The sequence below is a fragment of the Lepidothrix coronata genome, unplaced genomic scaffold, assembly GCF_001604755.1.
Source record: "Lepidothrix coronata isolate B3197 unplaced genomic scaffold, Lepidothrix_coronata-1.0 Scaffold131, whole genome shotgun sequence".
In the NCBI taxonomy this organism is placed as follows: domain Eukaryota; kingdom Metazoa; phylum Chordata; class Aves; order Passeriformes; family Pipridae; genus Lepidothrix; species Lepidothrix coronata.
The window spans coordinates 685,248-708,320 of NW_016690311.1; the positions used below are offsets into that span (position 1 = coordinate 685,248).

General features: G+C 40.9%; 1 protein-coding gene across 1 annotated transcript in view; it reads left to right on the top strand.

Moving 5' to 3' along the window:
* PTPRG (protein tyrosine phosphatase, receptor type G) overlaps positions 1-23,073 on the top strand; it is a 397,243-nt gene that overhangs the window by 356,236 nt on the left and 17,934 nt on the right. The window contains exons 14-15 of the mRNA XM_017826901.1: positions 1,483-1,574; positions 13,979-14,070. Of these exons, the coding sequence (XP_017682390.1) occupies positions 1,483-1,574; positions 13,979-14,070 (184 nt within the window). The remainder of the gene's footprint in view (positions 1-1,482; positions 1,575-13,978; positions 14,071-23,073) is intronic.

The following is a 23,073-nucleotide window of genomic DNA, read 5'->3' on the forward strand; positions in this document are numbered from 1 at the left end:
ACATCATGCCTGAAAATAGAAAGCTGCTCCCAGACAGTGACTCCATGCTGTGAAATCCACTCTCTCCTGTTTCTGTATTGTCTTAAGTTGTACTTGTGCTGCCATAGCTTGTTCTTGTGTTATAAAGCTCTGTGCCTGTGCAGTAGAAAGTACAAATGCCTGGAAAGCAAAGACCTGGGATTATTTTAGGTTCTGGTTTCGCCTAAGAGATGGTTTGTTTTTCAGTGCCATTCCCCCCCACCACCCCGGCATGTATGGATGTTGGAAACAAAGGGAGCACAAATTACTTTGACAAAGTCTGCTGAGCCGGCTCTGCCGATGGGCTCTCTATGGAGAGCACAATGCCCGAGTTGCAGAGCCCCAGACTGCAAGGCAGGAACTCAGAAGCCACTACGTGCAAATATGTTTGAGCAAGGGAACCAGCAACTTGGCAAAAGCACAGCTCGCCAGGCCTCCTGCAAACTTTGCCCAGGTGTTGAGGAGCAGCTGAAGGGTGGCAATGAGGGGGATCTTTCTGAAATGGGAAGCTATTGTTTAGCACCCGACAGATGAGAGCAGACCCTTCTCCTGCCCACAATAGCTGCTCACACCAAGCAAGACTCATTAAATATTCAGTTCCAGCCTCAAGCAGCTCATTAAGTCAGCAATGAGCAGTGACGCTGGTGTTGGAAAACCCTGCCTCAGTTAACATCACCATGCAGAGTCTCCCTGGATCTCTTGATGTTACTCTGCTCAGTACCTTTTCTGTGATGACCAGCTTGTGCTCTCTGCTTTGCATTAAATACAGGTAAAAATGAGTCAGGTGGATTTAAGTTCTGCTCTTCCTTATAGGCCTTTTCAGAGATGAGTCCTCGGGCCCAAGCTAAGTGTCTATTGCATTTTTCTGGAGAAGCATATGTAATACAAGTTTTCAAGAGGAGGGTTATATGGCTTTAGTGTTACAAATAAAAAAACCTTAATGTTTGAAGAATAACTTTCATAGCAGAGCATCATGATATGAAGCAGTTACGGATGCTGTATTACTGTCTGCTGGCTGTTACACAGCAGAAACTTTTACAGTAAGTGTATTTTCCCTGGAAATGCGAGTGTCTCAGGTAGATTTGGGCTTGAACTGTTTGCTGAATATGTTTTTTGTGTGCAGAGTTTCTTTCTGAATGATGTATTTGAAACCTGTTTTGCAGCCACTAACTTTTATGAGTATAATTCATATTCTATAGTGCTTAGCAATAATATATAGAGGCATTTATGATGGGTGGATGTCAGATGTCAATGAATGAGAGCACACCAGAATCTGGAATTAGGATTGTAATTGTAGAAAATGCACATATGTTTTCATGCATCAATGTTTTAAAACTATAACATCTGAAAGTATGGAGCAGAAATGGAGAAGCAGAACACGTACGAAAGTTTTTGTCTGTTTTTTTTCAGAGGCAGTTTTTCACACCCTGGGTGTATTTTTTTCTTTTCTTTTTCCTTTAACAGAAAGTGTTTCCAGACTGCTCATTTCTATGTGGAGGACAGCAGTTCCCCCCGTGTGGTCCCCAATGAAAGTATTCCCATTATACCTATTCCAGGTAAGACGGGCTTAATCTCCCATGTTTGTACTACTTGAAGTCTGTTTTAATTACACAAAGAAGAGAAGGTTATGCTTGTGATAAATCATGGGGGTTTGGTAGAAATTTTTTGTATCGGTGCTGCTTCATTTAATTTAATGTGCTTTGCAATGGGGCTCTCAGTGCCAATGCTGTATTTTTCCACAGGCACCTCTCCCACGTTGTTTTAATAGAAATTTCAGAATAACCTTTGTAAAATGTCAAAAACATGAGTAACACTTCTTAAAAACACCAAGGCATTGCATCCAGGGTGAAACCAGCTGCTCTGTCAGGGCAGGTTGTGGAGGAGGGATATGCAGCTCCACTGCTCTCTCGAAACTGTGGCCCTTGCTCCCACTTTCAGTGTATGCAGAGGTGGTGTCTGGGGGTCTCAGGGAGGACAGCGAGACACAGGGATGAGCAAACAATCTCAAGGAAAGTCCAAAGCCATCTGTTAATTTGGTATTAATCAAGTTACCAAAGGTCAAATTCTCCTCTCAGCTAGACTGAGAATGAAGCTGGAAGCAGAGTTTAGTGCTACTCTCTCTTCACGAGGCATTTCCCCTGGGAATTATTAAGTGCAGGATGCAGCTGCCTTGAAGCCGTGATGACAGAGAGCAGCTTGGTGTTACTGTGGCCTTTGCAGCCAGTGCCTTGTTCGATGATGGTCAGTCTCACATGCAAAATTAAGATACCCAAAATGTTGTACTGACCTCAGTCTGTCAAAGGCTCATACTTGTTGCTGGAAAGTGTTTTAAATTTCCTTGTCATATTCTGTAATTTGTGTCATTGGTCTGGGGTTCAATCTGCAGTTAAATAGGTTAATTTTGCCAAAAAACATTCGGAGACTTTTCTGAGACACTGAAGAAATGTGCCTCCTAGAAAAGTGAAAGAGTACAGTTATATTTTCCTTGGTTTTATTCAGTAGATGTGTGACTTATTTCTAGAAAGAGTCTTTCAAAGTACCCATGGGAACTAGTATGAAAGGTCAGCTATTACATTCCTACAGAAAGCAGTTTGCCTTGCAGTCTGATGGTGTGCCACTGAAAATAAAGAGAACAAGCTCTCGTCTCCTCTCCGTGGCAGACTAAAACGTATGTCCTGGCCACCTCCCATCCTTAGCAAGAAGGCACCCTTCTTACTCTCTTATAGGGTAACAGAAGGTGACAGGTTTTGGTCTTAGAGCACCTGCAGTGAGTTTTCACAAAAGTACTTAAATAGCTGGAGAACTCCATTCTTTCTGTGGTGAAATCAAGAGGAACAACTCCCTGTTGGGGCTGCCTGTGGCAGTCAGTGTAATGGTCCCACCATGCCTGCTCTCGTGTGATGCCTCCTTGGAGCTTGTGGGGAAGCAGGGGGGGCCAAGCTGGGCTCTGTGCAGAGAGCAGTGTCAAAACCCAGGAGATTATAAACACAAGGCACTGGGAGGAGGGAAGTTCTCCCCTCAGAGAGAAGCCTCTTTGGCCAACATAGAGTATTTGTGCTGTAATTGAGACAAGTTTTTCTTAGACAAATGAATCAGCAGAAAGCTCCATCTTCTCCTGCTGCAGTATGTGTTGTTGAGACAGTGGTTCTTCCCTGCTGTGCAGAGATATTTTGATGGTCAGTCCATTAAGATTGGACTGCAGTCATATGAATTTTAAGAAGTAGTTCCATTAAAACTGTGTAGATAGCAGGGACTGTAAGGCCAGCACATGCACCAGGGCTTCTCCAGCAGCTGTTCTGGCACATAAAACTAGGTGACTGGGCACGGAACAGTGCCTTTTTGGGACATCTTCCCGTGACTAGAGCAAGCCAAGTTGTTGACCACAGCAACTCTGGGACTGACATGATGGTGGTGTCACTGCAGTGCACTCTGTGGTCTGCTCAGACTTGGTAATGCTAAGAAAGAGCTGCTCACCCCTGATAAGGGGCACTACATGTTAAGGCACCCCATGAGCAAGTGCTGCAGGACACCTTGTTGTTAACCTTTGTTGTTAAAAAAACTGCAAGGATTGCTGATGAGCTCTAAGGCACATCAAGAACTGGGCCCTAGAAAGAAGTTTAATCTAATTGTATGCAAAGGTGAATCCAACCCTCGAATTCCCAGTCTAATGACAACATTTTTGTGGATATAGTGGTCATACAGACACCTGCATACAGACATCCAAATGGAGGGGCCTTAATCTGAAGCTGAATCATCCCCAGAAAATCTTAAGATAGAATGAACTGATGAATTTGAAGATCTTGGCACTGACAGTAAAGCTGTTCAGGTCACCAAAAGCCAAATCACCCTCTGGAAGTGTCTCGCTCTGTGTATTAACTACTACCTATACAAGGAGTCCATAATGAGGCTCAAAGATAGTAGAGATAAATTCCAGTTATGTTGGCTTTTTCCAAAGATGCAGGATAATGCCTTGAAAGATCTTGAAGCTCTCCTAGGCATTTTCCTTGTTTGGAGATGTAGAAGAGGGCTGTTTTCCCCCATATACCTGTAGCTGAATGACAGTCTTCCTTGACGTCAGCTGCTGCTCCCACATAGACAGCCCACTGAAATGCCTTAAAAACATGAAATGACAAAATTCTCCTTTGAACTGATGGCAACTGATGAAATGATAAGCCTTTGAACTTTTCCTCTGGAAGCTGCCAGAGAGTGTGAGAAAGTCTTACTTGCCATGTTGATTCTAGAAGCAAAATTTAAGTGGCATTTTCACAGAAACAAGGTTTTTGAAGTAGCCCTGTTAGCTTGTGAAACCCCATCCTTAAGTGAGAAATTTGACTAGACTCCTGTAGGAACGTGCCTCTGCCTCCTACAGTTCAGTGGACCAACCTCCACTCTCGGGTATGAGCAAGCAGCCACACTGATGGCAGTTTAGAGCAGTGTGGCTGAAGATGTTCAACACATTTGCCAAGGCCCATCTACAGCATGCAGGGAGCTGCCAGGCAGAGGAAACTGAGTGGGTTTGGGTTGGCTGGTCCTGGCCCAGGTGTGGGGTGGCTCTGCCAGGTGTCTGGGAGCCAGGCACAGCGACGTCCTGACGCAGCTCAAGAGGTTTCAGAGGCAGCACTGGTGTCTCTGCGTTCCACCACTCTGCTCCATGACATGTTGGCATGATCAGAGGTAGCGTTTGTGTTTATTTCTGCACCCCGTCCTGCTCTTGTTTATGCAAACCCTCTTGTTTTCTCAGGTCTGTGAACTCTAAATCAATCTGCCAGCTACCTGACATATGCACACAGTACAACTTTTCAGGTGCAAAATCTAAAAAAAAACCTTCTCCAAAAGGAATGATTTTACCCATTTTCTATTTCACTTCCCTTGGCATATGTGCTTAATTATTGTGCATGAAGCCACATCACCCATAGGTGTGTGCCTATCTGTGCAAATTCTCTCTGAGATCCAAATGATTATCATTATTCATAATTATCTGCACTGCTTGATCTAGAGAAGCACAGGACAAAGGAGTTATCATTAACTGAGTCACCCACTGGATATTACATCTGAGACATAAATCTCAACTTGCATAAGCCTCACACCTGACAGTAATGCATCTGTAATCAATGGCAGATTTCTGAAAACTCCCCTGCCATTAAGCCCAACAAAATTATTTCTCCATATCTTCTCTCTTAGCCTCCACGCCTCAGTTAATTTTCGCCACATCTGCATCATCTTTGCCTGGATCTCTTCACTAAAACATTTGGTCTTGGAAAGATCTCAGTCAACAAACCTGCCCCTGCTTCTCTTTGTTTGGTCTTTTCCATTGCTGGGACTGACTTTCTGGATCTTTCTGGACTTGACCCTTTCCAGTAGACTTAGATAAGTAACAACAACAGCAGCATCATAGCTGCAGACCTGTGTAGCAAGACCTGTGTTGCAACACTGAAAACCAAAACACATCCTTTAGCAGTTTTCCTTTCTTGTCATCTCAAGACCTGCTCCATGACAGCAGCGCAGACATGCACCTCTGTGCAACTTAGATGATACCAACAGTGGAACAAGCACGAATTCCACTTCTGTCTTCCTCCTCTCCTTTGTCTCAGAGTTTTGCTGCTCCTGGAAGGAGCATTGTTCTTCCTCTTGCTGTGGCTTTACTGGTTCCTTGCCCAGCCCCTGGGCACAGCAGATGCTGTGGCATTGATGTCAGTAGGACTTGTGAGATCAGTACAGGGATAGTTGAGGCTTAACCCAATGGCAAAGCTCAAGACTCAGTGTAGTTTTGGCCACAATCCAGAGAAACATGGACCATGAAAAACACAACGGCTGGCCAATGCAACTGATTCATTTAGCATATTTTTCCAAAGTCTTTCACATCTTATATTTTTAGTATAAGTAAAATTTCTCAGAAGTGATTCCAATCATTTCAGCTATGTCTAGACTACAAGACTAAGGAACATTTCCCAGTTCTTGGATCACAAGTGCATTCAGTTTTAGGTTTAAATGGCAATAAATTAATCTTTTAACTAGTCCTGGAGTTTATTAATAATGTTTTTAAAATAAATACTGGCAGAATCTGATGGAGAAACTCTCTTATGCTTCTTCAAGAATGTCTCAGTTGGGGGTGCACGAACCTAGGAAATAGTGTAGTGGCCAATTTCATTGCAGTGGTAAGGTGTTTTGACCATCTCATGCAGTCAAGTGAGGGTGTGAAAGCCATGACCCTCCTTTGTTTCCCTCTGTCTTCCCATGGTTACAAGAAGGAGTCCCATCCTGAGTCCATGTTATTGATTCTTAGCTCTTCAATAACCGTGGTTGCCTTGAACCTTTCCTGATGAATGTCAGTGGTCAGACTTGATGTGTTATTTACAGGCTCAGCCCCTGCACTTCTGATATGTTCTGGTAGCATCCACCCTGTGACAAACTGTTTCTATTGAGAGACTGTAATGAGATATCTCATTTGACAAGGAAGCTGCGGGTTTCCAACACAGGCTTGGTATCTTACTGTTTTCTGCTAAGATGTGGCTTTCTTAAGTTGCATCCCCAGAGCTAAAGAGCAGAGAGCAGGACATGCCTGTGGCTATGACAGTGACAGTGCAATGAGCACAGTGAGCCTTGCTAGAGACTGGCGAGGTGCAGGCAACAGCACTGACTGCAGCTGAGGACTTATTTCTCAAGGGCATGAAGCTCTTCACTGAGCACAGAGGTAGTGCTCTTCAGCTGTTTAAGACTTTATTTCTGCTTTCTGCTCCCTGCGGATTTATGTTCCAGCACCATATTGTGAATTGTACCCATCTTCAGCTTCAATTAAATTCATGAATGCAATATTGCAAACACAGCCATCCTCTGAAGCCAAGAAAGTATCAAGGTATTTTAGGGAACATCCACCTTCCTTTTGTTCTGCTACCAACCCTGCTCCTGCAGAACACTGAAGAATTTATGGTATGATATCTAATCATGGTGCTTTTAATTGAGGCATCACAAAACAACATGTTTTTATGGTGGCCATGTGAAATGTGGATAGATCCTTTTCTGAGAGCTGTCACACTGGGGGACAGAGCCCTGAAGTTGAACATCCATGTGCTCAAATGTAAAGGGGGTGTGTGGCATGACTGGAACCTGCAGATGGAAATGTGTGAGATTAAAATTGTGTTCCTTAGCAGACAATACCAAATAAGATGGTGTTTAATGTCTGTGGTAAGGGAAAATTCACATTATTTCATTCTCTTGGACTGAAGTTGGTTTTTTGCTTAAAGGGAAGAAGTGTATTGCTATTACATTTATAATTAATGATAACCTAATCTAAGATTTGTACAAGCAGATTTAAACTGAGCTCTTATTTTGACACATATAAAATTTTATCATTAACATCTTTATATTCCTGACTGACACATGGCTAATAGCATTGTAGTAGATTAAGTCTTGAAGCAAGAGAGATGAATGTAGCTACAGAATTACACAGGTGATTTTTCATATTCTGCTTTTTCATGTGTCACCCCTTTATCAGAAACCTGCCCTTGTGTTCATTTGACTTGATTATAACAAATAGATAGCAATTATCTTGCTGAAAGGACACCTATTTTTCTTTCAACATGCCCATCTTTCCATGACTTTCAAATGTATTCAAAGTGTTTTCTATGCCTTTTCACTTCGAAAGGTGTTTTTTATTAAAAACAGTACTTCATAAACAAATGATTACAAAAATGTGAGCATTAATGAGGAATAGTGCCCCCAGTAATCAACTTTTAATGATTTCTTATTCATCTTAATTTATTTTAATTTATAATTTGTCTTAATTATTGAGGTCAGTGACTTCAGGAGGATGCCAGTGCCTTAGAGATCTTCAGCAGGTAGTTTGATCTCCTAGAATGAAACCTACTGTATTGCCTTTTTAGTATTTGTGCAGATATGATCTCCACAGAAAGCAGACACCTTCTCCATAGTAAGGTTTTTTAATGACTTTATCATAAATTAATTGATACTCATGTTATACAAACAAATCTGTTCTCATATTTCTGGCCATTTTTTATACAGCAAACAATGTGATCAGTCAGAAAGATTAATTATTCCAAATTAAATACAATGGCTTCAGTTGCATTCTTATGTTAAATAGTTATGCAAGGAAGGCCAGTATACTGCAGAATTAAAGGCTCTGACAATATAAATGTCTATAATTTAAATGCATTAAATCTAGAATAGTTTGAAGAAAGCTGGGCACCGCCCTGTTTTACGTGTGGAGTTACTCGTGGAGTCCAGTATTCCTGTGAGTTAGGGCAGGATCTGGCTGTGGAGATGCCTGTTCAGACATTTCAGATTCAATCAGTGCCAAAATTTGAGCAACGTGGGATGTTTCTGGTCCTCATGTGCACTTTGGAGTGTATGCTCAATCTGTAGGTTTATGTGGTTTTGTCTAAACTTCTCTCGAGAGGTGGACACGTGACCTTAGTGGAATTGATAAGCATGTTTCAGTAACCTCTACTGGGGCAGAATTTTGCCCAAGGATGTGCTATTAATCCTTTCAGTGTTCTTTATGATCAACCACTCTGCTAGAGACAGACCAAATACAGGCAAATTTGGGCTTTACATCCCCATGTGGTACCATGTGTTGTGTGCACTCATAATTTGTGGTGCAGCTGCACAGCCCCTGTTTAAATCTGAGCTACGAGTGCCCCATTGCTCATTGTGGAAGTGAATCTGTTGGAATCACACTCCACATGGGTACTTCTGCCATAGCTCTGCAGCCTTCACTCTGGCTATTGTAGCTTATGGAATGGCTCCTAAACTCAGTTTTAAGTAATATGCAGCCTAAATATTGACACCAGGTATTTCAGCTGCTTGCAGAATTTTTCCATGCCTCTTTGTAAAAAGGTAAAACCCATGAACCTCACGGAATGTGTTCAACAATAAGCAAATATCTTTTCAAAAATCCAGTGATTGCATTCCATGTTCTCTCCAGCAGTGGAGGGTAAGAGGGTGAAAGATTGACATCCCAGGGTTAAGTGCTGCTGGGAACAGAAAGGTACTTGTTTGCTATGGATAGAGGAAAGCGTTTTTCAGATGTGTTATATTTCAGTGAGTTAAAAGGTCATCCAGTCCTGCTACAATCCTATCGGTAGATATTTTGGGAAAACTTTTTTGCAGAAAATGAGAACTGTAAAAACATGCTGTTGGAAGTGGATTCTCCAGGACTGATGTCGCTAACAATGTCACTGGTTTCATGTAGTCATAAGCCGAGTTAGGTTTGTGCTGCCTTCAGAAAGGGCAGTTTCCCTATCACTTCGCTATTCTTCATCCTAATTAGTAGGATCAACTCATCTACCCCACTGACAACTAATCCTTCTTCCCCTTCCCCACAAATGAATTAATCCTTTCTTATAGTCATCAGCCAGATCAGCAGGCCGATTCAGTTCACTGCTCAGCCCTGCAGGGCAGAGGGAGGGGAGTGGGAGAATCCCCTTGTCCTCTGGCTGAAGCCAGCTGTGAAGAGCACGCTGAGAATTGATGGAAGTGCTGCTGAGATGCAGGGGTGGCACAGGGCTGCTGAGCAGTGCAGTAAGTGGCTGCTGTTAGAGCAGATGGGCCAAGGCACGTTGCAGCTATGGCACATGAATCCAGGTGGCTTTGTAAATGAGAGACTAAGTGCAGCAACTAACAAACCAACAAAATCACGCATTTCACATTAAGAATAAGGTGTAAGAGGCAAGGATTATATTGCATTTAGTAGGCTGGGTAAGATAATGGCTGAAAAACAAGCATTTACAAGCAGAGTGAAAGGCATGGAGAATTTTCTTACCAAGATTTTGCCATATGTGTCAAATATCTGGCGTTCAGAAACACCAAAACTCCAAAATAAATGAAGGTAATATGAGGAAGCACTTTGGGTTTGACCTTTTGGATTAATTCCTGACCCAAACTCATCTATTCCAATACAATGCCACTAAACTATCCGGTGAGCTCTCAGGCTATAAATGAATCAAAATGAATCTGAGGCCCTATTATGTGGAAATGTCATTTCTGATAGGATATCCTATTTTTCTTTTGAAATTGGCCCCTATTGCTTTAACATTACAAAGGCAGCCTATTAAGTGGGAGCTATGGGAAAATCCTTCCTGGTAGGATTACTAATTATCCGAACTTAAAATGTAACCCTGTTCGAACTTTATTGCTTTTATACACTTCAGGCTTCTTTTGAAGGTGGCTGTCTTATGAGGGAATGTACTAAGTATTCTGCATTGGCAATTGCCATTTCTTAAAAAAGAAAGTACTAGTGAAGGTTTTTCTCTACATATCATTTTTTTAAACAAACATGACTTTCTTCTTGGCATTGTCTCTTTGTGGCAACGAATGAGCTGTGCTGTGATACCCTTTGGGTTTATTTGACACTCCTCTCAGGTACTTGTCTTGGACCAGCAAGTGAAGATGGGAACTCCACAACCATGTTAAATATCTAGCACAATAATTAAACATATTCCCTCACCTATCAGTTTCAGTAGTATCTGATTATATAAATATTACTAAAATTCATGTTGTTTATAATAATGATAAATATATACGCAGTTCTGGAGCTCTTTGTCCCTGTCCATCTAAGAATAATTCTTTCTCTCTTTAACACAAAGGGTTAGTACATTATTATGGTGCCAGATTCAGCTCATATTTCATAGGGAAGTAAATCCAGAATCACTTTATTGACACTGATAAAACAGATGGCTAAACCCAAGCTAGACAGAACTGTAATTATATCTGCAGTGTTAGAGGTGAAGGTATGTTATTAAAACATCTCCCTCTTCGCTTTGAATAATGTGTAGGTCTTGCAGAATGTAAGGATCACACTGCCAATATCAAATGTCACTCCATCTTCTTTCTGGAAAAAAGTATATGGTGCAAAAGGGAATATGGGCAGAACTACGGGGAGCTGCTAATTAGCCTTTATAGGATTCTATTAATCTCTTCAATCGACTAAAAGAATTATAGTCATTGAAGTCTGTTTACTTTAAGATGGAAAGAAGGCTTAGCCAAAGCCTTTGGGCTGACGATAGTGCAAGGAAAAGCAGATTCTGTGCATCTGGCTACATCTCTTGGTTTTCTTGGAGAAGGTCACAGCCATCTTCAGATACAATCAGAGCAGACACCATTCCAGAGTGCTGAGGATGTTAGCACATATTTTACCAGAGATCTGGCAAGTTGCCTATGGCTAAGCATGCATGGAGCCAGCTAAGGTAATTTGTGTTTCTGGGTGGGAGTTTGGAGTTGGATGTTGTGAATAGGAAAATGCAGGCCCAAATTACTTTAACACTCTCCATTTCTGCTGGTTAATGTAAAAGGCTGTATCTCATTTGCAACTGCTTTCTTGTCCTACCACCCTGCCCATCCCCTCAGGGCTGTGCCTGTCCCAATCACAGTCCATAGGACTATGTTATCCCACCAGTTTGAAAACTGGAAACATAAATGATTTTTTGAGTTTCTAACGTTCATGGTTCTGATTTTTATCTTCCTAATATGTAATAATTACATTTGCTGCAACATGGTTTTCCTGAGTTTATGGGCAACTTCCATTTCCCCCTCACCCAGTGAGCTCATATGTCAACAGTATTTCCTATTTAGTTTATTTAACATGTAATTGTTGCCCATGTTACCAAATAGGGTGGAAACTGTATTGGGTTTAAGGCTCCTGGACAGAATAGGAATGAAAATGCAGAAGAGGAAAAAGGGAAAAGACATGCTAAAGGAGAAGTGAAAGTGAAGTAGCAGTGGCTGTAAAGGTGGAGACACACTGCCACCATGCAGTGACAATGATAAAAAGAAGATTAACCATACTTTGCCATGGATCTCTGGTGCAGACCCATCCTTGAAATTGGTGAGAATTCAATGGACTGGAGAGCACGTTATCTCTAATGTATTTTTTGGCTCACAGATCACAATTAAAATTAAATTCTGCCTTCTGCAAAACTAAATTGGACACACTGGTCTGCAGTGAATCCTTGATCTTGGTTGGTCTCAGTTGAGCTAGACTATGCAAAGAAAAAAAAAATTATAACTGTGGAACTTTTCTTGTGAGACTATATGAAATTGCTATCATAGCACAAGCTATTTTCAAGGAAATCTAGGATGTACAGGTTACTTTTCAGGAGAGGAAATAGTTTTACAGATTCTCACTATTGAATTCTGTTCCTATAGATCATTCAATTCAAGTGTCTTGGCTGCAAAAATATTAATACAAATGTTGTTATGAGATGATGATATTCTCAATATTACATAGAATAAATGTTATCACTTAAATATTTTTAAGTGCCAGCATTTCTGCAGGCTGCAGCTTTTTGCTAAGAGAAGCATACACTTGTCAAATCTTTTGAATTCTGTATTATTCAGTAAACGAGCATGTGGTTAATTAAAGTAGCATTACTGTACTGTGAGGTGACCAGATTGCAAACATATCCTTAACAATCGGCCCTTATAAATAAAATAGAAGAAAACTGATTGAGATCTGAAAATGTCAATAGATGCAAAAAGTCACCTTAGAGTGTTACCTGATAAAATAAAGGAGAGAAGTAATGACATGGTCAATATTAACTGCCATCAGCTGGAAAGAAATCAGATTGTCAGGGATCTATAAAATTCTTGCCAAACTAGAACCTCATTTACACATACAGATCTTCATACCCTTTGCTAAGAAAAGCGTATGTGACAGCTTAGAGGTTTTAGCTGCCAAAGATCTTTCACTCTGAATACAGTAAATGTCACATCTATTTATTTATCGTTAAATTTTGCTAAGTATCTGTAGAAATATTTGGATTTTTTCTATCATAATGTAGATGTTTAAAAGGAAAAGAATCCAGATTATAATGCAGCTGTAGCACCAAACCATATGGCTGCTAAATGGGAGCAAAAATACACCACTAAATTACTTGGAGTAAACATAAACTGGATGCAATCTTCAGAAGAATATTAAATGGAATATATAAATACGAGAGTATTGCCATAAAATCATGCAATCAGACAATAGTAGCCATCAGGCAATAGATTATTTCACATGCTGAAAGTAATCACAGTTGTATAGCGATTTGCATTTTCTAAATGCCAGACTGAAAATATTAACTGGTGAATCTTGGCAAGCACAGTGTTTTTACCAACTGCAGTGGTGGTTGTAACGATATCTAGGCCTTTTTTTGAAAGAGAGAGAGATAGAGAGAAATAGATAAGTAAGGCAGCCATCCTACACCTCAGCTTTATTAGAATCTGCCCAGGGTCCCAGGTGCTCGAAACAGTCTTGTTTGTCTTTAATTCAGTTAAAGCTTTCGACTTCTTTAAGTTTCTGTGGGTGATTTATTGGTATATTGGGTAGAATTTGCACTGTGCTGAGCAAGAACAAATGGTCCAGTGGAATACATATTTAGTGTTATGAATAGTGTCTGGCATGAGAGAGAACTCAAATTAGTGTGGCTGTTGTGTTTGCCTGTTCTTTTGCTCAGAAGCGGTTCCATGATAAGTCCAATTGGATTTTACATCATTGTGTAAAAGGGAAAAAGGTAATAACTTTGGTGAGAAAGGCTTGTGTGTCTGCTCAGTCTGGTAAAGACTTACTGAGAGTAATTGTCAATTCTGCTTTCATAAATTGGTTCTCTTCTGTTCTTTTTACACAATATGGAAGGAGAGGAGGCCTCTACATCCCATCCATAGCCACCTTCAGAGTGTGAGGAAGAGCTAAATGATCCTTGAACTTCAATTGGACTTTGTAAATTAACATCCCAGGGAACAGGCTCTCAGTATTCGTAACTGTGGTGCTTAGAATTGGAAATACAATATAAAATGTTTACCTCAAAATTGGCCAGATTCATCAAGATTTCTATTACTGTGTATTGAACCAGCTCTGCCCCTGGGAACTCAGATCTGAGCACTATCAAGTGAAGACTTCCTCCCCTGAAGTTTTATGTATGAGACAAAGAGCAACTCTGAATATCTCTCTGTTTTTTTCCTACAGATGATATGGAAGCAATTCCAGTCAAGCAGTTTGTTAAACACATCAGTGAGCTGTATTCTAATAACCAGCATGGGTTCTCAGAAGACTTTGAGGTACGATTTAATGATCCACCAGTAAAATGTTGTTTTCCTAAAGTTAATTGTGTATTAATAATTGGGGACCGTGTGACATCTGTGTGAGGCTGTCATGTCAGGTAAATGCAGTGCTCAAATGTATTAGAAGAAACAGGATAATACAATTTGCTAACAGCTATGAGCAATGTGGGACTGGACATTTTCAGATGCTTTCTGAAAGGCTTTGGTGCCTTTAAGGGAGAATCCTCCTAAGTTTTTATTAAATAGGAAAAGCTGTCTGCAAACCCCCAGAAACAACATAAAGATACAAACAGTTGTTTTTAATTCCAGGTTTATCTTAAAATGTGCAGATTATTTTACTCTTCTTGGTCCAGAATTTGTTCCTCTTAGTCACACAGAAAAGTCCAAAAGTAGTAAAATAATGCTTACAATGAGTAAAAGTTGTAGAATTTGGTCTTGTATGAAAACCCAAACTGTGGGTCAGTTCCTTGAGTCCTTGTTCATGCTCTGTTCAGGAAAGATTGCTATTGAAGTCGTTGGTTATTTGGTTCCAGTAAAATCAAGGAGAAAAGATTTGGGATTTAGTTGGTGATAGTTACATAATGTGACTATTTTAAAATTTGCATCTTTTTTCCTGTGTAGGACAGATTTTGACCTATAAATCTGCTATCATTTGGAGGCAATTCCAGTGAAGTGAAAGTAGTTTTCCACCTCTCAGTTACCAAATCCATATTATGCAAGCATGGTAAACACCAAGCAGCATGAGGACAGGCTGTGGAGTCAGGCTTTTCCTTCACTCAGTCTAATTGCAGTCACTGCTGAACTTTTGGAAGTACTGAGAAGCAGGAGGAGCCCCAGGAAATTACAGGGAGCTGCTCTACTGGCTTCCCCACCAGGAAAAGGAGCTGTGTTTGCGTGCTGCATGTGAATCAGAGAGGCAGCTGTGCTTACAAACAAGGCAGTGAACCAAAATAGGTGGCCTTATATCTACAGCTTCTTTGCTTACTGCAGTGTAAAGACAAGACTGTATGCAGGAATTGTTTTTAATGGGATCATTTAAAACGTTTATTGTTGCTGTTTGGTTACTGTCTATAAAGAGTGGCTGCTTTGTCTGATGCCCAAAAAACGTTGTGTAAGTTAGAAACATTTTGTATTCATGAGGAAGGCAAATGTGTAAGGTGTTAAAGTGATTTAGTTCAATTGACTGCTGGCTGGATGGCTGAGCAGGAATATTGAGGCATTTAACAATGTTGATGGTATTCAGGACAAACATTTATTCTCCAGAGAGTAGAATTTGATCAGGATGATCAAATGCGACTCACTCTTCTCAATTATTTATGAATTGCGACCCCAGTGCTATTCATCACAGCTGGGTTTTACACCACTTAATTATTCAAAATAATCAGCAACACATCTGTAAACTTGGTCTGGCTTTAAGCAGGCTTTGCTTCAGCTGTCGCAAAATCACTGCTATTAACAAATGTTGGACACCTTCCGCCCATGTTTTAGCAAAGAAAAACACTGCTCTAATAGCCTTATTTTTTACTTTCCTCCTGGAGTTCCCTGCTGCGAGTGCCGTGCTGTGGCAGCCAGTGGAGGAGAGCTTTGGCCAATTACTCCTGTTCTGGGGAGCACAGGGTCCCCTCCGAAGGGAAGTTAAACTCCTCCGACTGCACTGCGTGCGCCAAATTCTATTCTCCGTGCTGGCTTAAAACTTGAAGCATCTGCTTTGAAGTCAGTATAGCTACTCTAGATGTATTTCTCCCTAGTTGAGATCTCGGCTTCCTAAAGAGTAAATGAAATCTCCTCCTAGAGTAAGAAGGAATAGGAACAAGGCGACCTCTGTCTGGGATAAACCGTCCAACTCCCCTTCACTGCTGATGTTCTGCCCTGCTGATGCCTCATGGGTCTGATTTGAAACGCTGGATCTCTCACTGAGCCTTTAGGTAAAATGTTTCTCAAGTGCCCAGACTCTGACTCAGAGATCAGAATCCCAGTTTTGAGAGTGGCTGAGGGCTGGCAGAGCCCGAGGTCACGTTTACACAGCAGCTGCTGAAGTGGCTGGGGTTGTAACTTCTCACATACAGTCAGATCCAGCCTTGGTCCGTGTGCTGGAGTTGTATCTGCCAGCTACAGTGAGGACTTAGCTAATGTTTTGTGGAGAAACAATAAGATTCCGGATGAAATAGGAAATCCATTGTTACAGGACTGCTAGCCTTGCATGAAAAGTACCACAGCCATATCATGCCCTCATGCCTGGGAAACTTCTGAAAAGAGGCAATGGATTCTGCAGTCATACAGGCTTTTTACAAAAAATCTGCTTTTTACATCTAAAAGGAAGAGAGAAGAGGATGGCAAGGAGATGCTGAAAAAAATGTGATCAATATTACAGAATAAATAAATCTCCCCAAAGGCAGGCAGTGCATGAGATTTTTGTTAAAGGACAAAAGGATCAAAAATCTCTTCAGAAATTTCCATGAGAGGAGGTTTAAGGTAGAAGCTGCAAAAGGAAAAGACTAAGCTAGGCACAAACATACTCTGCCTGATTAGGAGGGTGAACATCCTCCATTTGTTTGTTGCTAGATTTTGGTGTAAGTGTCTTCCTGTGTTTTTGGCAGTGTGTTGTGGGCTGTATTGAGTTGGGTTTTACATGAAGAAGATTCCTTTGAAAGTAAATTGTGTGAATACTCCCTCCTCCTCTTAAATTGAGCTGTAATTACAGCTAAATATTTTGTGAATGTGCTTAGGAAGCGTTTTATGTGCAGAGGAAAAAAGGACTTTGAACTCACAAATCTTTCCTTGGAAAGTACATCTAAAATGAATCCTTATTCCCTTTGGGTAATCATAGTGCAAGTAGCCAGCTTTATTGTCTGGTGATAGCTGGGATTTCTTGTATATACAGTATTGTTAAGATTTCCTTTGAGTCCCGTGAATTTTCAATTTTTGATATAAATTAGAAATATAGGACCCAATTTAATGCTGAACAACAAATTGCTTTTTAAAATAAAGTCCATGATCCTGCACCACCAGTGCTGGTCTCTGACATAGTTCTTTGTATTCAACCTTGGAATTTGTTCAGTACTAGAGTGAAAAAAGTTCAGGGAAGGTTTTTGGCTTGCTCTCAGGTAGCTCCAGCACTGTCTTGCTATGGCATACAGGATGAGGTACCACATTTTTACGGGGCAGCACTGGGGCAGGGTTTGAGGGCAAGACTGAACAGAGATTGAGAGGCTTCCTGAGCCAGAGATTATATCTACTCCTTGTCTAGCCAGAGATTTTCTTGGCATCATTACGTTTAAGAGTCTTTGACAGACCTTTCTTCCATAAATTTCTAATTGTCTCTTGAACCCTTTTAGGCTTCTGGTGTCCAAAGTGTCCCATGGCAATGAATTCTACAATTTATTCTGCAAGAACAGACTTCCTTTTGCTTTTACCTCATGCCTAATAACTTCTCTTGATGCTTTCTAGTTTTTGCATTACAAAGTACATCCCTGTTTACTTAAATGCCTCACATGACTCTGTCCGCCTCCATATTCCCCCTTAATAATCCATTTTCAAATCTGAAGAAGTCTGAACTATTCACTTGGTTTGTTGGAGGAAGCCATTCCAGACTTATGACCACTTGTTCCCTCTGTGCCTTTTTTTTCTTCCTTTACCATATCCTTTTCAAGATGGAAAGGCCAAAACTGTGCACAGTATTTAATGAGTCGCTTTACTGCTGAGTTCTGCAGCAGCACAGTGATGTTTTCCATTTGGTTTTCCATTACTTTCCTTCCTCCTAACATACTGTTTGGTTTTTAACAACTGCTGAGCACTCAGCTGGCACCTCCAGAAAACCATCGGCTGTGACCCCAAGGTCTCATCACTGAATGGCAATAGCAAATTGGGAACCTGTCAGTATGTGTAGTTAGTTAGGGTTGTTTTTCCCAAGTACATCACTTTGCCTTTATCAACATTGGATTGCAGTTGCCATTTTATCACTCGACCACTCAGTGTTGGGAGATGGTTCTGCTTCCCTTCACAAACAGCTTTTGTTCTAATTACCCTGAATAATTTTGTATTGTAAACACACTTCATCTCCTCTGCAGCCCATTTATGAATAGGTTAGGTCCTGTAAGGTCCCACCAGTAAACACTGAAAATGCCTGGACAGGTGAGACCTCTCTCTCACCTGTTAGTGCACAAGGCGAGTTTTCTTTTTGTGCCAAGACGGATCAGTTTTTTAAGTAATATTTTCTGAGAGACCCTTTCACACATTTTGAAAATTGATATGCTACTCTCTCCTAGGTGGTCTATAGACTTTTTCAGGGACTTCTCCCCAGCTCTGCTGGCTTCTATTACAGTGTCTAGCAGTTTGTCCCACAGAGAATCAGATGTAGTGGGCTGCAGCGCCTGAAACCCCTTCTGGATCTCATTTTAAGAACTGATCTCACATTTGTCATCCTCAATTCCACTGATAGCCTGACTATATAGGACATGTGCCCTCCAAATTCCTGTATTAAAAACAGTGTGAAGTGCAGCCTCCCACAGTAGAGCTTTTCATTCCCTCCCCCTGGCCAGTTACTGCAATAACACAGTAAGTTTTTTTGAGTAATCATGTCCTCTTGCTCTAAGAAAGGAACACTAAGCCAAGAAATCACCTTCCATCCCCAAAACTGTGAGGTTTTATAGTTTAATGCAGTATTTGGATTTTTGAGATCAGACAATTTTATTTCCCTCCTCCGTAATTCTGGGGCGGGTCAGTCAGTGCTGCAGCGGGAGCGATTAGAGTGGGTGAATGCAATCTCCACAGACCTCTCCTGCCCGTGGCCGTGTGAGTGTAATGATTCATTGCCAATTTGGAGTCTGAACAGGCTCGCTGAACTTGGAGGCAGGCTGTCTAGCTCCCTCATCACATAAATTGAAAATATCTTTATACTCCAGCGACACCTTCTTCTAAATGTCCCGAAATGTAAGAAAATAACATAAATCTGTATTTTCAGCAATGTGGCAGGGATTTGCTAGCAGTTATTCTCATGGTTGCTGCTGGTCAGGACAAGGGTCACTGGCTCTTTTTAACCGGTAACCTCAGAATGTTATTTTCTAGCAAAGGGCTGCATTGAAGGCAGATAACGCTGCACTTTGCACATTTCTTGAGACACTAAAAACCCTGTGTAGTTATACTGACATCCCTTACAGATTAGACACAGCTCACACCAGACATATGCTTCCAGCTGCATCTACACCAAGGAAATTGGCAGTAGAAGGATGCCATTTCAAAAACATGCTGCTAGCAGGCAATACTGCATTGGGAATGGTTTATAACCCTGGCCCAAAATTGCCCTAGTTGAAGGTGTTCTCAACCTGTACGTTGCTGTACTGAAACCAGAGGGAAGCAGCACTGTGAAGCTGGAGGAGGAAGGATTGCTGCAGAATAGGGCTTTCCTGGAGTTCTCAATTCTTGTCTCATCGCTTCACCTGCCCTCAAAAATGGGCATTGTGAATTAAGAGATAAAGTTGAAGAGAAGCAATAAAAGAAGTTAAGATATCTGGGCTTTCTGTTACTAATCACAGTACCACAGCCATTCCCAAGGTTTCTGCCTGGAAGTCCTGCTTGGAGGAGCCATTGCATGGGCAATGCAAGGTTTTGGTCAGACTCTGGCACTTCCCTGCCTAATGAAGGGCAGGGTACCACAAGCAAACAGTCCTCCACCGTCCTCTCCTCTTTCATGCATTTACAGGAATTTTAAGCTATCTCTTTATGTTATTCCTGTGCTGAGTCCTTTTGGTTTGTTTATTTTCGCCTTCTTTCTAGGCTGTCCCCAGCTCACCTCTCTCTTGAGAGCTGTCAGAGAGTTTATACTAGTGCTAAATTATCGCAGAAATCTACACTGTTCCTGTGAGATATCTTCAAATACTATCTGCAGTCTCTGTTGGTATGCTGTCTTCATGTTTGCTGTGATAAAACAAACAGCAAGAGCACTACCACAGAATTCCTGTAATTTGGGATTAAAATAATAGATCAAAACTGATTTTAGGGGTGGATGAACTAGCCGCTTTCATGCTGAAAAATATCACATTAATATCAAAGCAGAGCTGTGGATCTTCTCTGATTTAGTCTCTCAGATTAGGATCCTTTCTTTGTTCGTGATTCCTCCTCATTGCTATTCATAGGCTTTCACAGTTCAGCCCCTGCCAGGACATCAGCCTGAAGTAATGGGAAACAACAGCAGCGCTGCATAAGGCCGAATCAAGAGACCGAGTTCCTGCTCAGTCACTGTAGCAAAAATTCTTGCTCAGAACCTTATATTGCCAGCAAGACACTGGAGCAGTTTGATTTTACACTTAAATGGAAATTCTTTGAAGTTTAGAAGAAACTAATCTGTAACTTGTTTCAGAAAGGCAATTAAAATGGGTCGTTAAACCTGGGTGTATCAAATTCCAATTAGCATTAGCATGGACAATATAATTAAAAGGTAAATTAGCCATAATAGCATAGACTAGAACACTTTTTACAGTAACTAACGGTCAATTGAAACCATGTACTTTGGTTTCTTGGGTTGTCAATGATAAGTTGGAAGGACAGAATAAGAGCCTGTATTCATTCATCCTGGGACAGTAATGTGTTCTGCGAAGTTAAACATGAGAAGCAGCAGTGTGCAAGCCAGCTGCCGTTAAGATCAGTGTAAGAGACCAAGTAGGATTAAGGAAAGCCAGAGGAAATACTCTAGAGCTGAAAAGTTTATGGATGAATTATGGATGTGGTGATATGGACACTATCTGTCCTACTCCAAGGTGCCAGTAGCAATTTGGTGCTAATTGTGAGAGGAATTTGTTTTGGCTGCAGTGAGCAGCCTGGGATCAGCCTTGACCTAGTGACCTGCCTATAAAGGTAGGTGGTAATAATAATGCAATCATGGTGATGTTTTAAGTGCAAATGAAGGACTCGGTAGGCAGTAAGGTTTAGAAATCCTATGGTGTTCGTTGTATACGTCATAGAAAATTCTGGGAAAGTAAATATGTGATATAAGTAAATGTAGAAAAATGGCAAAATTAAGATGGTGACTTTTGGGGACTTTCTCCAGGGTGTTATTTATTAGCACAGGCTGTCCTCTTCTGCCAAGGGGCAAATAATACTCTGAACAGAGGCACAGGTAACAGGCAGCAACTAGTCTTGTCTTCTTGCAGCATTTTGTGCATTGATGAAAGGCAACCAGCTCGGCTTTAATAACAGAGGAATGTTAACTTGTGCCTTACTGTCTGGTGGGAGGAGCTGTGGTTTAGTAATTTGTGGTTATAATTTGGAGAGATGAACCCAGGAGAGTAGGAGAGCATGGAGAGCCACACTTTGCTCTCAACCCCATCTCTCCATCCTGCGCAGCCAAACACTGTCAGTGGCCAGCGTGGAGCTGGAGGATGTCCTCAAACCCCTTCTCATTGGACTGCTGCAATGTCCCAGAGCCTTGGCTGTGCCCTGGACCAGAGGGGAGGGCTGAAGACTTTTAAAAAAAGACAAAAATAGTGGAGGCATATTGGCAAGGGGGAAGCTTTTCTTCCACAGTCTCCTTTCGCTGTGCTTTTGCAGTGTGCAGACATAGAAATCCACCATTACAGCAGCTTCCCAGAGTATTAAAAGCCATTTAGAATGCTGTGTGTTAAGAAAAGCTGTTTTCAGATCATCAGCTCTCACAGAGTCAGACCTCCTTTTCCATTGCTGTGTTTTTCACCGTCTTAGCTTAATCTTCCTGTTCTATTAACTTTATATTGGCCAGCTGGGACCATGTACAGTTGAGGAAACAGTCACTATCAACATAAAAAGGTTAATTAAAATGATTAACCTCACCAACAATTCCCTTATGGAAAAATCCTATAGAATTTAATAGAAAATGATACATTTACTATGTAGTATTTAAACTGTCAGAAAAAATTCCTTAGCAGGGAGGTAATTCCTTATTAAATTCTATAACTTTTCAGAGTATTCTCCACAGAACCTTATTGGATTAATCTATATTAAATTCTACAGCATTTGGCATAAATTTTTCAATGCCAATAACTCCTAAAAAGAATTTTGTAGTGATACAGGGATGTAGGGTTTGATGTGAGGTTTTTCAGAAGCAGGGAGGGTATTTTTTAGGAGCGACCTGTAATAGTACAGCAGTGATGTATGATTTCTAAATGCAAAAATAGGCAAAACAAAATTACATAAAATCAACCTAACATGTAAATATTGCTGCTTTTCCAATTATGTCCTAGGCTGAACTGATCCTGCCCATTGTGTAATCAGAAGTCCCTTTCTTACTGGAGCTGACAGGCAGAATTAGGGGAAGCGCACACTTTAATATGGGGTTTTTTTATTTGTGATAGAAATGGAACTATGAAAATTCTATTAGGGCCAGCTGAGAGTTTTGCTTGATTCCTCTTTGTCTTTGCTCAGCTTATCTCCTTGAGCACAGTATGTTTCTCCCTACGGAGGGTCGGGGAAGACAGAGAGAAGCAATTGTTATTTGGGAGTGTCACGTGGATATAAAAGCTATAAAACGTTCAAGGTTTTAGTATACTTTGCACTTTTAAAATGTAAATGTTGGGGAAGATATCAAAATTGCTATACAAGTCCTTTGTGAAATGTCTGCATAATGCTGAACTCTTACATCTGCTATTTGTATAGCATTTCTCATGATAATTTTTCTTTGTCACTTAGCTCGTGATCTTTGTAGCAGCTGTGAGCTCCTAATGACTTTCCCTCTCAGGTTCTGTGCTGTTATTTTTAAAATCTGAAGTACAAAGTAATTTGACACTTCCTCACATGTCCTTAGGGGAAATCGGTCCTGTTTGGTGCAATTTCTGGGACTCACAAAAGATTTGAATAAATATATTTTCTTCCACAACTTTGTAAACTCCAAATATTGATTTTTTTTTTCTTCCCCAAAAAGGTGTCTTTACATGAAGAATATTTATACTAGTGATAAAAAAGGGGGCCACTTTTTCAGGAATACTGTGGTTAAATTGATACCAAAAATGGTATCTTGGAGATGGAATCACACGA